Genomic DNA, 16,755 nt, shown 5'->3' on the forward strand with positions numbered 1-16,755 from the left:
ACAACACATTAACTCATGGCCCAGAAGGGTCACAACACATTAACTTACCTCACAACACATTAACTCACAACGGAAGTAAATCAGCAATTGAAGTGCTTTTATTCTGAAATTTCTACTGGGCTGAGCAGCTAACTACCTAACAGAAAGTAATGTCACAGTGAGCTGTGGAGGGAGCATGCTATTGCTACAAGAGAAGCAAGCAGCAGTGTTGCCAGAAACTTTGTCTTTACTACGGTTCTCCTTCCTCTAAACACACACAATATGAACACACACTCCTCCCTCCGCTCTGACACCCCCCTCTGTCGCTGCACGTGCGCTCCTCTCCTCTCCTTTTTTCCGCTCCGTCCTGTGTGTGCATGTGTGAGAGGACAGAGCGGAAAAAAGGAGAGGAGAGGAGCGCGCGTGCAGCTCCCTCCACAGCTCACTGTGACATTACTTTCTGTTAGGTAGTTAGCTGCTCAGCCCAGTAGAAATTTCAGAATAAAAGCACTTCAATTGCTGCTTTACTTCCGTTGTGAGTTAATGTTTTGTGTTGTGAGTTATTGTGTTGTGAGTTAATGTGTTGTGTTGTGAGTTATTGTGTTGTGAGTTATTGTGTTGTGAGTTAATGTGTTGTGTGTTAAGTTAATGTGTTGTGTGTAAAGTTAATGTGTTGTGTGTAAAGTTAGTGTGTTGTGTGTAAAGTTAATGTGTTGTGTTGTGACCCTTCTGGGCCACCGTACATCAGGATAGTCCGACGGGCAAGTAGTGTCAGAAAGGCAATAAGGTCCTCTAACAAAGGAGGGAGAGAATGATTGTCCAGAAGTATACCAAAGAGGGCTGTCATTGGGGATCTGTGTACTTGGACGTTACAGAGGATAAAGAGTCAAATACAGGGCATGTCAAAAACATACGAGTAAGATTTGCAGGGCCTAGATTACATTTTACACAGGATCAGTACCAGGAAAAACTCTGGCAAATCTGCTTCTAGACCAATGAGCTCTATGAACCACTTTACATTGAATGATACAGTGCCGGGCGCATATTGATGAGTGAATTCGCCCAAGCACAGATCTCCACTGATCATTTATGTCCACATGGAGCTCTTCTGACCAAGCCACGCATAGATGGTCAGATGATGAATCAAGGGTGGATAGTAAAAGGTTATAAATTTGATATTGTACCCTTCAGAGAGGGGTTGATCCCCATGAGAGTGTTTTTGCCATGGCCTCTGGATTGATAGGAAAAAGTTCACTTTTATTTAGGTTTGTAGCCAGAGATCTGAGGAAACTCCCTCAGCAGAGCTAAAACTGGTGGCATGGAGACAGTTGGATCTGAAATAAATAAAAGGTCATCTGCATATAAGGCTACTTTATGACCTACACCGCCCCTCAAGATACCGCACATAGAGCTAGTTCTAACGCAGATTCCTGGTTCCTTCCTGAATAGGTGTGAGTGCACTAACAAATGTGACACAGAAAACCAGAGTCTAGAACACATTTTAATCTGAAACAAAAGGATTCACAGAGGTGAGCTGCTTCATGTTACAGCGAAAACAAACATGTTCCTACATCAGATTAAAAAATTTGAGACATCACGGCTCCAACTTATAAAAGCGGACTGCAGCTCGTTCCGCTCAGACATTCTCCAATGAAAAAACGCGAAGACAAGCCAATAGAAGGGCGAGCGAGTGCGTAAAATGCATGGAGCGTGAGCGCCTGATCTACATATCAAAACGGGGGCTGGGGGAATGTAAATACAGGGTGAGGGGAACAGGGGAGGGGGAGGGGGGGCTGGGGTCACAGTCCAGGACATGACTTAGGAGCGGGAACGGGAACGAGAGCGGGACTGGGAGCGGGATTTGGAGCGGGACTCTGATCTGGAGGCGGAACGGGAACGCGCTCCAGCCGGGGACTGGGATTTGGACTTTGATTTGGACCTGGCTCGGGGTTCATCTGGGGAGCGGGACCGGGAGCGGGACCGGGAGCCCCGCTCGGGCTCACCGGCCTCGTCGTCGCTCTTGGGTGGGTCGGGGCCTTTTGACACGGATTTCCTGGAGGAATCCTTAAGACCAGATCTAGAACGAGATCTAGAGCGAGACGCAGATCTAGATCTGGACCGGGACCCCTTCTTGCTCTTCTTGCCATCTTTCTTGCCCTTCTTGCTTTTGGGGCTGCGGCTTTGCTCTTCGCCCTTCTGGGCGCCATTGCTGCGCTCCTCGTCTTCCTTCTTGCCCTTACTCTTCTTGCTTTGGGACCGGCTGCGGGAGCGGGACGCCGCTCTAAGGGACAAAGCAGAACCTTCTTAGTATAAATAATTGACCGTTTAGCCCAAAACAAAGTTCTGACCCGGTTCCTTACCTGGAGCGGGAACGGCTGCGGCTGCTGCTTTCACTGCGGCTGCGGCTCTTATGGGACCTGCGGCTCCTAGAGCGAGACCTGCCGGGAAAAAAATAACAGTGATTATCTATATCTATCCATCTCTCTATATAAATACAAATAAAATCAGTTAATTAACCACGACTTAATCAGGAAATTTGCCTGATCTGAACCTGATGGAAGATCTGTGGACTCTTTTCAAGAAGAAGACAAGAGACGACAGATCCAACGATGCAGAAGACTGGAAGCCATTAAGCTGCCAGGGCTTCCATTCCACCAATTCACTTCCAACGCCTCCATACCACGTTGATGCAGAAACGTAGCTTAACAGAACAGAGACCCAGTGACACAACTGACCTGGATCGGCTGTGACTGCGGGAGTAAGAGCGGCGGCGTTTAGCACCAGGGCGGTCCTCAATGAGCCGGATTTTCCTGCCGTTCACCTCGGTGCCATCGAGCTTCTCCAGGGCTCTCTTCATGTCCGAGTACTGCCTGAACTCGATCACGCCCTCATTCCGCCGGCCCTTGTGGGTGTCTGCGTACGTCACCTCCCCTGCCTGCCTCATGTAATCCTGCAGAGACAAACTCCTCCGTTACCGGAAAACCACAAAACCACACAGCATTCTCTCCTCATTCCTCTTACCTTTAGGTCCTGCCAGCTGCAGCGGCTGGACAGATTCTCCACAATGAGACGATAGTCGGTGCGCACAGGTGGGCCGTACCTGTCTCTGCCTCCCCAGCGCCCATATCCACCTTTCAGGGCAAGAAGGAAACAGAAAAATGAGGGCCTCATAAAGCCTGACGGGGTGCAAACACTCTAAACTCCAGACTACAAACTACAAATTCTGCATCAGTATTCATCTGGAAAACAAAAAGCAAAAAAAGATTTAACTCCCTAACAGTCTACCTAAAAAAAATGTACTTCAAAGTTTACAAAATAGCGTAGACATTAGCCTGTTTACAAAAACAAAAAATTCATAACTGCTGAAGGTACTTACGGTCAACTACAGCAAGAGTCTAAGCTAACCTAACTAACAACATTTGACTGTTATAAACAGGTTTTTTTTTTCAGGCACCTATAAGAGCTGAACCCACATCTGCTCCTAACCCCATGGCATCCTCACCACCCGGCCTGGGCCTAATGGGAAAAGCGGTCTTCATTCACAATGGCTCCCCTTTTTGGTCTGCCCAGGGGCCCAGAATGGTCAAACCACACTCTTGGAAAGGGGGACACCATGGCCAGCAATAGGGGCAGGCAGTCAGCAAAGGACTCTTTCAATTAAAACATTGAGGTTCTTTGTTAAATCTTTTACCTTTAAATTGACAGTTTAAATTCAAATATAAACTCAGAATAAACAATCAATTTACAAGCTTGACAAATATTTGACAGTATTTAATCATTTCCTGTCACAGAAAACCCCCAATGTGACCCAATTTTAGTACAATAATTTTAATTTTTTCTTCATTTTGGACATCATTGGTGACTCAGGCGCACAAATTTAAACCATGTCCCAGGTGAGAAGAACCCCCATCTAGTAGAACCATCTCTGGATCAGAAAAAGAAGCACATCAGTACCATTTTTACTGCTCCTAGACGATTCCTGGTCCAGATCTGAGGCGAATCAGTCATATAAAAAAAGGTAAAAATGAGAGTCAAGTAAAAATGGGTTTTAGTACTTTACACCCCCCCCCCCCACCCCCAAGTGCGATGATATAAATTTGATGCGCAGCAGCCACCAAAGACAAGATTGATGAATTTACACCCCTCCAGTTCAGATCAGAATAATTTACATTTATGTGAAACAAGCAAGGATTTCAAGTGAGAACTTACTCCTCCCGCCGCCGCCGTAGCCACCATCTCGGCGAGGGCCCTTGGTGTGCTCCACGATGACCCTCTCGCCGCACAGCTCTTTACCGTTCAGGTCATACACGGCATCATCTGCGTCCCGCGGATCATCAAACTCAACAAAGCCATACCTGCAAGACGTGAGAGGAAACACTAAGGAACGCCGTCGTCTGAATCACCAGAAAACAGGTCAAACAAGCAGGAAAATCACGGTTTTAAAGATATTAGGCAGTGAAAGATCCTAAAAAAGAAAATATTTGGAGATGCAGGGAATTTTACAAGGAAGTATCAATACCCCCATTAAAGAAAAACATAAAATAAAAAAGAATAAAGTCATAATAGTATGAGAAAGAAAGCAAACTAATATGAGAATAAAGTTGCAAAACTGAAATAAAAAGGTTGACATTTTATGAGAATACACTCACAAAATTATAGGGAGAAAAGGTCAGAATTACAAGGAAAAGCCATGCTTTTGTTTTTATAAAGTTGGTTGTATAAACGTCCATCCACATTACAACTATATCCACCAATATACCCATTTATAGTGATGCCATAAGGCTTTATTTCAGTGGTGTCAAACTCATTTTCACTGAGGGCCACATCAGCATAGTGTCTGTCCTCAAATGGCCGGATAAAACTTATACATGTAACTAAATGTAATGAAAAATAAATGTTACTACTCCTTAATGTTAAATAACCCATCCAATTGAATAAAGAAAAATTACATAAAACTGATCTAGAAAGACCATGTATTACACGTGTAACATTTTACAAAAAAAGGCTGCACACTGCCTTTCATCCAACTGATGACAACAGTTTGAATACACACACACACACAATACCTGCAAACATTGAATAATTACATCAACTACACATAAATATGTAATTAACTAAATTTTTTACTTTATAAATTAAAACCCTTTATTCTCTCGCGGGCCACATAAAACGACATGATGGGCCACATTTGACCCGCCGGCTTTGAGTTTGACACGTGTGCTTTCGTTAATCATAAGAATCCATGTTCCATGATGCATTTGGACCACTGCAGCTGTACTGCTGCCAAAAATTCACTCTTGGGGTCAAGAGTCTTTTTCTGAAGAGGTTCAGTTTTTAATGTCTTCATAGCTATAATAAAGCAATGACGACTTACTAAAAGACGTACTTATTTGTGAAACCAACGCTGAAACTAAACACAAAGTGCTCTACATCTCGTATAGTGAAACACAATATTGTTTTTGTCTCAAATGTGTGACTTTAATCTCCAAATTCTCAACCTCTAACTTATTAAGTAATAATGGTATTCCTATAAAATAAGACATTTTTTACACATTCAATGACTATTCTCATAAAACAATGACTATTTTTCTCAATTTTACAACTTTGTCATTTTTTTTCCACGGTAGCTCTAAAAATCCATCATAGAATTGACACCTGAAGAATCAACAATTTATGGCTTCAAAACAAGATGCAACTCCGACGTACTAGCACAGATGGAGGCCTGCATTCGTGCTTTGTTTTCCCCAACATTACCTGCTGTGGTCTGCTCTAATTGGCTGGATGCACCTGACCCAGGTAATGAGCCATGAGCCTAACGTGAATATCTAGACACCATGCACACACCAGGCCTTTAGGCCTGGTATTCTCCAGCCTGATCTTTACAATAACAAGCTCTTATCTCCAGATAGTCATAGAGGGAAGGAAATCACAAACCTAAATATGTCAAACTTGAAAAAAATTTAGTGAAAAAATATATTACCATGACCTTTTAGAAAACAGGGTCTGAATTGTTGATTTGCAAATATTTCAAGATAACGACAAAAAATGTTTAAATACAATGCATCATGTTGGGTACAAACAAAATGAGGGCAAATAATTCGGTTTGTTAGAATTGTGGCAGGTTGTGTAAAATGTGGATATTTGATGTAAACAGGCTTTGCGCTTAAATCTCCAATCTTAAAAAATAGAAACATTTTGAATTGCATTGATTGCATAGACATGCATTGACATAGACAGTCAATGGTACATGCATCGTGCAGATTTTAAGGGCGCTTTTGACTGTAACGGGGCCGGTGAGACGGACGCTGGTTGGAGGATTATTGAAACAGATGCACGAACTAAAGAAGCAGAACCGATCGGATAAATCTGTCTTTAACAAAGAATTTAGCCGGTTTCTGCTCTTTTTTTAAACCCCAAACGTCGCGGATGGTCTTTTTCCGCCTCTGCCACGTCTTATGCTAGCCTGAAGGAGCTAACTAATGATGCTCAAAACTTTAATATATTGAACCGAAAACCGGACTTTAATTGCGCAAAAGAGCAGGGAATTGTTTAAATAATACTGCAATAAGCATTAAATCACTTTGGTGTCGTGTTTAGTTCAATAAAAGCTGATAATTCTGACGATGTCGGCAGGTCCGGCCTGCTAGCAAGCACCCGCGAGGCCGTGCGCGCGCGGCTTTCCGCGAGGCCTGTAGCTTCCACAAAACGTTACCCGTTTTTCAGGTCGACCTCCAGGATTTTTCCATAACCTTTGAAGAACCTCTCCACGTCCTTTTCCCTGGCTCTGTAGCTCAGTCTTCCGATATACACCCGCGACATCCTCTGCGGCTCCGAAGAATCAAAACGCGCCCGAACAAACTAGCTAAACACGCGGAGAAGCAAGGCTGCACAAAGCTCTTTTCATACAATAGGGCGCCGTCAGAGGGGGAGGGGCCTGTTGGGTTTTGGGTGCCCTGAGTTTAGCCTTCAGGTAAAGGAGTTCTCCTCACATGCCGCCTTTCACCAAGTCTAGTGTTTTTTCCCGGAACATTTTCACCGAGTTTCTGGTTATAAAACTTAAAATAAAGAAAGAAACTTTTGCTAATTTCTGAAGAGGTTGTTAATAAATCATAAAAATACTGAAAGAAGATTTTGTGGTCTCGTGCAATCTTTAAAAACTTGGGGATAATTCAGAAATCAGTGAAAGCTGAACACACGTCGAAACCTTTTATGACAAAAACTTTGAAGAATAGCTTTTACTTTTATTCATGCTTGATATTAATATTGACACAATATATTTTACATAAAAAATACTCAAGAACTGTACCTGAGTTGCTTCTCAGGACGAAACGTATACAAGGCAGCAGTGGATGCAGTTTATTTTCCCATACAAAATCACAAAGATTATTTTTTTTTTGAAATTATTAAAGAAAAATTTCTTAACATGTGTTGGTAATGATTGATTGGCAACCTATCTTCCTAAATCTGGGGTACATTAATTATTGAAGACAGTAAATATTGATGGTTTGAGCAGGTATTGTGTCCATTTGTGAGAAATTATGTTAGTGAGACCATAACAGCAGCATGGTTTATAAGGAATGTGAGTTTAGATTTAATAGTTTTCAACATTCACCGAAGACAGTTGACATACATATATAAAAATAGCATAGTAATGCAGGATAAAAGATGCTAAACTACTATAAAACCACATTTTTACATTCAAAAATAAATAAAAAAAGGCCTTGCAGAGAGGGCAAATTTAAATTACAAAACATTCAAACATATATGCAAAGACAGGCAACATGTCTGTGTCTAACATTGTTAAAAACCTATCAAAACTGACAGGAAGTTCAAAACGAAAAAAAGGATAAAGAAACCAATATGGATTCTATAAAGTAACAAAAAATAATATCTAAAATTCAAAATGTGCTGATTAAAAAAAGAGTAGTTTTAACAAATAATCTTAAAGTCATTGGAGAAGAGCACCAAATAATTCTGTCCATGGATAGACTGGACATTTGATTTTTTCATTCATTTGATTCTGCATAGCGCTAATGAGCTGGGCTTACACATACAATCTGGCAATTAAAATAGCACGTCTCAAAATATGCACATTGATTAATAAATAATAATTTTAATACCTTCTCCATCAACAATTGTCAATATTCCTAACTGAATCTTTAAACATCAAAAAGGCTTTCAGAAACCAGAATGTACATTGGATTAATCTAAGGCAGAGCTGGTCAACCCTGGTCCTTGAGAGCCACAATCCTGCTTGCTTGCCAGCTCTTGTTGACCATCTTTCTGCTGATTGGCTGACTCAAGTGATTCCACATCCCGACTAAATGCACCTGATTTCCAGTTCTCCCTGGACGAACTGGAAATCAGGCAGGGTTGAAGCTCTTGAGGATCAGGTTCGGCCAGCCCTGATTTAGGGTTAACATTCAATTAGGAGTCAAGAGGCGTGTTACTCTTTGAAATCTGCCCCCGCTGGTGTTCTGAGGAACTGCACATTCAGGAAGTACCTGCTAATCAGCTACTTTCTGATGTTGTCCACCATATTCCCTCAGGGGTTGTCACAGCAAATCATCTTTCACTGATTCCCACATTAAATACCCGGCACATGACCTTCCTGACACAACCCTGCATTTTATCCGGGCTGGCAACCGGTACAAGGAGACCCAGACTTAGGCCCACATGTGGCTACATGCAGCAGATTTACAAGAATCCTTTGTGTCCTTGATAAATACTTTGTAAACTTTTTGCATTACCTTATTTGCTGCACATTTTGACTGACTCCAAAGTTATCTTTATTTATATTGCTAAATTTTATATTTGTCAATGTTTGATTTTTCTTTTCAAAAACACAAAAAGCTAAATAATATTAGTAATAAGAATAATCTATCTATCTATCTATCTATCTATCTATCTATCTATCTATCTATCTATCTATCTATCTATCTATCTATCTATCTATCTATCTATCTATCTATCTATCTATCTATCTATCTATCTATCTATCTATCTATCTATCTATCGATAGATCAATAAGTTGTATTCATGAGTAAAATGGTTTTATTTGCAAAGTTAAACTTAAACCTTAACTGAGCTACTTGCCAGAAGACTCTTTAGTGTTCTGCCTTTAAATGTTTATTGAACCCTCTCACCCCACCCCGCACCCCCGTCCTAATTTCCTGGAGACGACCCTGCTACCAGTCATGAAAATAAATAATATTTCAAAAATTCATATAAAACAAGTATCTGAATAATACCTAATAATAAAAGGTCCAAGTTTGAAATGAACTTCCCTAGGTCCCGGGACTGAACATATGTGGTGGGCGGGGCTTGAACACTTACGAACCTCCGCCGGTTGTTTTCGTAACCTTTCGGACTCTCCGCCCGCTCAGCTCGTGTCCGGACTTCAGTCTGCCGCAGAGAACCGCTCCAATGTCTCCAAAGTTTGCCGAACTTTCCCGATCGCCCGGGCACGCGGGCTCGGCGGCGCCTCGGGGCGGGGAGTAACGGTCTGGGATGGTTTCCGAGTGTTAGCTTCGTCACAGCAACAGGTCCGCCATGCAGCGCGGCTGCTTCCCCAGGTACTCCTGGATCGACTTCGCCTTCTCCGTGATCGGGGTCTGCACCTTCCTGATGGACTGGGGCTCCGACCTGTGGGTGGCCGCCGAGTTTTACTGCCGTGGGGACCTTTCCTGGTTCGGGGTGCTGGTGGGCCTCATGATCCTGTCCTCGGTCGTGGTGCAAATGTTCAGCTGGTTCTGGTTCGTGTATGACCGGAAGTTGTCGGGCTTCGGGAGCAAAGTGGGGACCAACTCCGTGCTGTGCGGGGACCGAGTGAAGATCTTCTGCCTGCTGCACGTGCTGCAACTCGGCTTCTTCTGCAGGTCAGACCCGCAGCGATACACACAGATCCAGATCTAGATCTGGTTCCAGCTGTGGGTGTTTACACTGAACCAAACTGACTCAAAGTAAAAGTGATGAGGATTATCCTTCAACTAAGAAATGAATGTTAACCTTTAGTCATTGGAGCGTTTTTATTTATATGAAACAGAATCAGGGTTCTGGAGTCAACATGGATCATAAAGGCTGACAACTTCTTCACATGATGATTGTTTCCCAACACATGATGTAAATGCACATCCTTTGTTTTAGGTGTAAAGAGGAAGTCTGAGCAATTATGATTGACTAACTGAAGCATCAACCGGTTCCCATCAATTCTGCTTTCCCGCCTCAGGCACATCTCAGCCATCCGGCAGGGTTTCAGGGTGTGGTGGAGGAAGGAGGAGGGCTCGGAGTATGCCATCTACCTCACGCACGACCTGAGCATGCTCCGCTTGTTCGAGACGTTCTGCGAGAGTGCGCCTCAGCTCATCCTGATGATGTATGTCATGCTGCGCACCAACAGGGCCCGGGTCGTTCAGTGTGAGTCCAGTTGTCACTGTTGTCTTTCTAACCAGCTGGTTAAATCGTACGAACACGATGGATGCGCAGCAACAACTAAGTTCACCTAAACAAAATGCAGATCCCCACTTGCATGTAAAACCAAGATGTCGTCCTAGTGAATTTGAAGCATGTTTGATAATAAAATCGCCTGGAACCAACTCAGTTCTGAAGGTAACCACTGGAAAGCTCGTTACACTGTCAACTCAGTCTCCAGTCCAAAAAGCAATTCAGAATGACCCAACTTTACCTCAGAAATGAATGTATCTTGTCTTGCGTTGTGTTGCGTTTGTGTGCTGCATTTCCTGTTGTGTTTGTGTGTTTTGCACTCATGCGCTTCTTGTGGAATTAACTTGTGCCGTTCGTGTCTGCAGTTGTGAGCGTGGCTGCTTCCACCACCTCCATCGCCTGGATGGTTCTGGACTACCACCGCTCGCTGCGCTCCTTCCTCCCGGACAAAGCCCAGCAGGGGTGGGGCTCCTCAGTGGTCTACTTCCTGTGGAACCTGCTGCTGATTGGTCCCCGCGTGGCGGCCCTCGCCCTCTTCTCGTCCGTGCTACCTTTGCTCATTGTCCCCCACTTCCTGCTGCTGTGGTTGGCCTTCCTGCTGTGGGCGTGGCAACAGCAGACAAACTTTATGGACAGCGCTGTGGGGGAGTGGCTATACCGGGCCACCGTCGGACTCATCTGGTACTTCAGCTGGTTCAATGTGGCGGAGGGCCACACCCGGGTCAGAAGCCTGATCTACCATTCCTTCATGACGGCGGACTGTTGCCTCCTTCTGGTCACCTGGTGGTACCTGAGAGACGCGGCGCAGACAGAAGCGTACGGCCTGGCCCTGATCATTGCGCTGCCGCTTTCTTACCTGCTCGGGCTGCTCTTCAAAGCCATCTACTACTGTTGCTTCCACCCCAAACTGTGGCGGCCCCCACCGACTGAGGGGAGGCTGCCCAACGACCTGCCAGACTCTGAAGTGACCCTCAGATCCTTCTCCATCCAGGATGACAGTGTGTCCGCCCCAATCTTCAACAAGCGCATGGAACACCACGCTGCCCGCTTCTACTAAAAGGGAGGGGCCACACACCCAGTCAAGGCGTTGCCATGGCACCTACAGGCAAAGCGGTCGTCCAGACTTTTTCCTGTCAGTGACGCCTGCAGACACACAGGCGTTTCTATGAAAGTGAACAATAACTCAGGAGTTTGTTTATCCAATTATTTTTTTAATGAAACTCTTGAAAATGCAGGTAACCTGTAAGCAGAAGGATGTGTTCATGAATGTTTGTAAAAATGAAGATTTATATTTGTACCTGAAAATGCAACCAAAAAAAGGTTGAGAGGAAAATATTGGCTTCACTTTATTGTAACCTTAAGGCAATGTCCTTTTACGAAAAGAGTGCAAAAATGTCGACTTATTTTGTTCAACAATGATGATGAAAACATGGCAACCAAACATACCTTCTCTTTCCTTCCCTTCAGGCGAATGCATTTTTATGTCTATGCTTTCTTGAACATTCAGTCATGAGTTAACTGAAATGATTGAATTGACTTGGCGGCTTAGCCTGACTAGTTGTTGATATGAACATTGCAACACAACCTGAGAGAGCGTTGGTGAAGGTTTGCCATGGAGAAATGTTTTAAAGAACATGATTTCTACTCCAGTTGCCATGACTCAACTTCGCAGAGCCTAAAATACCACAGAAGAAATGCTTGTCATGTCTCCAAACCCCCGAAAAGCAATCAAATCCACTTGTTTATTTTTTATTTGACCATTTATCTTGTCTTGAGGTAAAAAACGCAGATACAAAAAAGGGAACTGGTTATTTTGAAAGAATTGGGTTAACCGTTTTCCTGTTGATTCTATAAAGAAGATCCATCTGATCCTGAAGTACAAGCCTCAGAACCCTTGTTGTATCCTATGGGGTCCAGATGACCCGATCCTTACATTGACGTGTTATCCCTACCATAACAAAGGTGGATCAAGGTGGAGAGGATTTCATGTAATCCATGGACACCAGTTAAGATCACAAATCATTGACGAAAAAGGATTCAACGCACTGTCTAGTGGGTCTAAATGACCCAGCTCCCAATGTTAAAGTGCCTAGGGTAGCACAAGGGTTAAGCTACGTACAAATGTTGATATTAGTCACCAAGTTTAGAAATGATCCTGTCCCGTCCCACTGCCATCCCATTCTCCTATAAAATGACTACCGTTTCTGTACTGCTCCCATATATTATCTTAATTTGGCCATCATTTAATGCATTACATGTTATTTCATCTCCTCCCATCCTGTTTTAGAGCAGCTCCGGAGCCCCTGTTTCTACATTTTACATAGTTTACATCTGTGTTTTTCAACCAGTGTGCCGTGGGAGATGGTCAGGTGTGCCATGGGAAATTGCCCTCATTAACTGATCTAAAAACATTTCCCATCTCCAGGATATCAGCTCTGTTTTCATCCAAACAGGCCCTGATAAAACACAGAGTAGTTAGGAATATGAAAGATCGTAAAAGACCTTTTTCTTTCTGTTTATTTGATTCTATTAAAGACACTTTGATAAGAATGACGGTACAGCGATTTAGCTGTAGCTTCAGATGTTTTCGGAAAAGTCCCGCCCCTTTAAATGCTTCCACCAATCATTCTTGGGCCCCTAATCATACGTTATCATTCTGACCAATCAGAAGTGGTTAAAGTCTTCACTTCCTTGTTCTGATTCTGCTCATAAAGTCGCTCAGTTCCAACGAAAATAACAGCTAAAGCTCGTCTTTAGCGGTGTAGCTTTCCGCGGGATCCGGTGTCTATGGAGTTAATTCAGTCTCAATAATCAGAAATGCACACAACCTGTTTCACAAATACACACACTCTTGTGTGCCGTGCACCTTCAGCTCTGACATCAGTGTGGTAGAAGCTGGAGAAAGTCTGAGAGGCCATTCGATTGACTGAAAGCGAGCACGCCTGCTTTCCTTTAAACGGAAATTTCCTTTAAACGTACAAACGGTTTAAACGGAAAACTTTATTGTGTTATTGTCAAACACAGCCTGCACATTTGTGAGAAACACTTATTGTGCATGTGTGAAACACAACAGGTGTGTTTGTGAAACACAGGGTGTGCATTTCCAAATTAATATTGCACGTTTGCGTAAAATTATATTTGTGAATCAGAGCGTGTGTATTTGTGAAACAGGTTGTGTGCATTTCTGATTATTAAGACTGAATTAACTCCATATTATTAAATTTATTATTAAATTTTTCAGCAATTCACAATAAATTTTTCAGAAATGCACAATAACTGCTTCAGCAACATCATTTTTCGTTACACTTGTAATATGAACTCACAGATCGTGCAAATTTTAGAATGTGCATTCCCAAACCCCGTCTCATTTGTGAATCTCCCCGCATTTTTGAGAGATTTTTCTATGGTGAGTATTGAGACTCCCTTCACGCTGCAGGTCAACTAATGTCACCATTGGCTAATGAATGTGTCAATCAAGCTCATCAGGAAAGCAGGCGTGCTCGCTTTCAGCCAATCGAATGGCCTCTTAGACTTTCTCCAGCTTCTACTACACTGATGTCAGAGCTGAAGGTGCACGGCACACAAGAGTGTGTGTATTTGTGCCACAGGTTGTGTGCATTTCTGATTATTGAGACTGAAGGAAACTTGACACCCAACAGCCATTTCCGTTTGATGAACGAACAGATGCTTGACACTCTTTCCTGAATTCGGTTTGTGAGTGTTTCCCTTCAGACAGCTCCTCCCAGAATCACTGATCTTGATCTACTTCTCTATGATAAGACACGTTTTACAACGTGCATATGATGCGGTATCACAGCTGACTCAACTCTCATGAACTTCTTTTATACATCCAACTTTCCTACAAGCTCTTTGAACTTAACAGACATGTATTCTTTAGTTCTTACTTTTCGCTGGATATCAATTTTCCCTGCATCAAATTTGCCATGAATGGCAGTTTCCGCCATTGCTGCACTTGAAATGCAAACGAGAGATAAATAGATATACATATAAATAGAAGCATGGGGGTTCCTGGATAACGTGGTTCTCATTTTTATAGTGTCTTTCAATGTTTCCATAATACCACAAAACTACAAAATAGCTCCATCTTTACTTTTTTGTCTCTTTCCTATGGGTTGGTAACTGCGTCCTAAGTATTGTACCCCAACCGTCCCAATCCTGTGATTAATGGAACAGATAGCTCCCACCCAATGGAATATTGGGGGAATTCCCTTTGAAACCCCAATGACTATGGTGTAAGCGGGTTAATGGCCTTTGAAGTGTGCATTATCAGAAATTAACGCACTTAGCGGAAGCAACCATCCTCCGCTTCTTGTCGGATGTTTCAGGCTTCCACGGCGTGTGTTAATTTCTGATAATACACACTTCGTAGGCCATTAAACGTTACATGACTTCAAAGAAAGACGAAATATAATGACAAACTTTCTGACTAATAGAATGACTGAGTGATGGCCGTTTATTTACTATGGAAGTCTACGGGATTTTGGCTTTCTGGATCCAGCAGGTACTGCCTGTTTGGAGTGAAAGGGGAGAGGGTCCACTAAGTTCAGTTGTTTTATACACTCAATGCACAATGATCAACAATGTATGCTCAATGTAATTATATTGTATTTAGAGAATACTAGTAATATGTATGTGTTTCTGATAAAACAATTGTAGAAATTGCATTAAAAATAACAGAATTAAAAAAAGATGTCGGAATATTGGGTGCCAAAGGAACCCGGTATTGTTTGGTCTTCCAGGTGCAAGAACGGAATAACTTAAAGTGTGGATGCCATGCTTTGAACAACTTTGTCAAATAAAAAAGCCCTTTAAACGCTGATTCTATTGATACCAATAGTTCGCGTCGAAAAAAATCCGAAGCATATGAATAATAGACATCTTTCGAAGGAATCAGAGATTTGGATCTGCCGCTAGAGCGCAGGCTGGAAGTGAACCCGATATGACCTGTGACGTCATGAAAGGCGTTGACTTTCGCAGTTCCGCTTCGGACAGCATGTAAACAAAACAGGTAGTCTTCGTTTCTCTCGTGTTGAAATCTGTTAATCATCAACATGCCAAGTCGTTGTGTGGCAGCTGGATGTAGCAATACATTTAGTGAAAGTGTATCTGTGTATAAACTCCCAAAACAAGAAACGCTGCTGAAAAGGGGAAAGTTCAAGAAGGTGGACGGCGAAGGATTTTCCCCTCCAGATCTGCAGGAGAGAAGTCTGCGTTTTCGAAGGGACAAAAACCGGGACACAAACGAAGAATTTTGAACGGAGAGTTGGGAGGAGGATCTTGGCTTCTGAGTCGAGGAAAGGCGGGTGAGCTGGAAGCGAGCGAGCCGTTTTCTGGGTAGGAGAGGACGGCGCTGGAGTCGGGAGCGGAGGCTGCTAAGCTAGTGTGCATCACGATGGATCACATTGAGGCGAAGTAGTCGTGTTTTCTGTTGTCCTTGGATCCAACTGCAGTATTTCAACGCACTCAATGTTTTGCAAGAGAAGCAACAGGCCTGCAACGTTTTTTTTTCTTTTGCTTTTGAGGTGCCGGTACCGTGAGTAAACTGAACTGTGTGTGTGTGTGAGCGCGCGCGCGCAAGAGAAAAGGTTTCAAACGGGTTCAAACAGGTAAAACTGTTAATGTTCCACAGTTGTTAATGGTATACAGTGACTTTGTTAACTAAAGAGTAGTACCATCTGGGAAACTTTTATTTTGTGACATTTATTTTGTAAATTGGGTTGAAAACCAGTGTTTACCTTTGTTTAGATTAGGCCAAAAGGGGACATTTTGAGTATATTTTAGGGTAAGTGGAGTAATTTAATTTTATACATTTTTTAGACTTACTGGAGTCTAGCCGAATCTTCATGCTGGCTATCGTCATCGGCATCACTAGACCTACTACTTTCTGCTATATCCTCCTCACTTTCGCAAAAGGGTTCGAATCGATACGGTTGCAAAAGTGACTCATCATCATGATAATCTCCGCAACTTTCCTCTTCATCTTTCTGTTCATCTGATGATAAATCGCTAATAGAGACGGTAGCATCACTCTGTGCTTCGCTATCGGTGCTAGCCATGTTGTCTTCCTTGTCTTCCTTTCGTTACGTCACAAACAGGGCGGCGCGAATTCGGCGGAATGCGTGAAGCCGGCGGCCGTCCTCGTTGTTTATATTGCGTTTTTCGCTATTTATTCTTTTTCGAAAAATATTAAAAACAATCGCAACATGAAATAGAAACTATTTACTATATTTTGGCTTATTAAAATAGGCCATGTCACCCACACTTTAATACCCTTCATTATGGAACGCGCCGCCTTCTCATGACGTGTACCAG

The 16,755-nt window shown here is 43.0% G+C and overlaps 2 protein-coding genes across 4 annotated transcripts; one reads left to right on the plus strand and one right to left on the minus strand.

The window, feature by feature from the left end:
- Positions 1–1,467: 1,467 nt before the first annotated feature.
- On the minus strand, positions 1,468–6,928 carry srsf4 (serine and arginine rich splicing factor 4). 2 transcript variants are annotated; one of them, XM_004074130.5, is made up of 7 exons: positions 6,692–6,909; positions 4,189–4,334; positions 3,934–3,969; positions 3,001–3,110; positions 2,715–2,929; positions 2,340–2,417; positions 1,468–2,260 (listed from the first exon to the last, which is right to left on the minus strand). In XM_004074130.5, exons 1-7 carry the CDS (start codon positions 6,796–6,798, stop codon positions 1,798–1,800), a joined length of 1,155 nt encoding a protein of 384 aa, XP_004074178.1. In that variant the 5' UTR covers positions 6,799–6,909; the 3' UTR covers positions 1,468–1,797. The 2 variants fall into 2 exon arrangements, with proteins under 2 accessions (XP_004074178.1, XP_004074177.1); XM_004074129.5 differs by lacking the exon at positions 3,934–3,969 and having other exon boundaries at positions 6,692–6,928.
- Positions 6,929–9,346: 2,418 nt separating this feature from the next.
- Positions 9,347–12,298, plus strand: xkr8.3 (XK related 8, tandem duplicate 3). 2 transcript variants are annotated; one of them, XM_004074127.5, is made up of 3 exons: positions 9,347–9,857; positions 10,208–10,395; positions 10,788–12,298. In XM_004074127.5, exons 1-3 carry the CDS (start codon positions 9,532–9,534, stop codon positions 11,477–11,479), a joined length of 1,206 nt encoding a protein of 401 aa, XP_004074175.2. In that variant the 5' UTR covers positions 9,347–9,531; the 3' UTR covers positions 11,480–12,298. The 2 variants fall into 2 exon arrangements, with proteins under 2 accessions (XP_004074175.2, XP_078810868.1); XM_078954742.1 differs by having other exon boundaries at positions 9,389–9,857; positions 10,208–10,354; positions 10,788–11,863.
- The last annotated feature ends 4,457 nt before the right edge of the window (positions 12,299–16,755 follow it).

Source organism: Oryzias latipes, chromosome 11, assembly GCF_053564925.1.
Source record: "Oryzias latipes strain Hd-rR chromosome 11, Olatipes_Hd-rR_3.1".
In the NCBI taxonomy this organism is placed as follows: Eukaryota; Metazoa; Chordata; class Actinopteri; order Beloniformes; family Adrianichthyidae; genus Oryzias; species Oryzias latipes.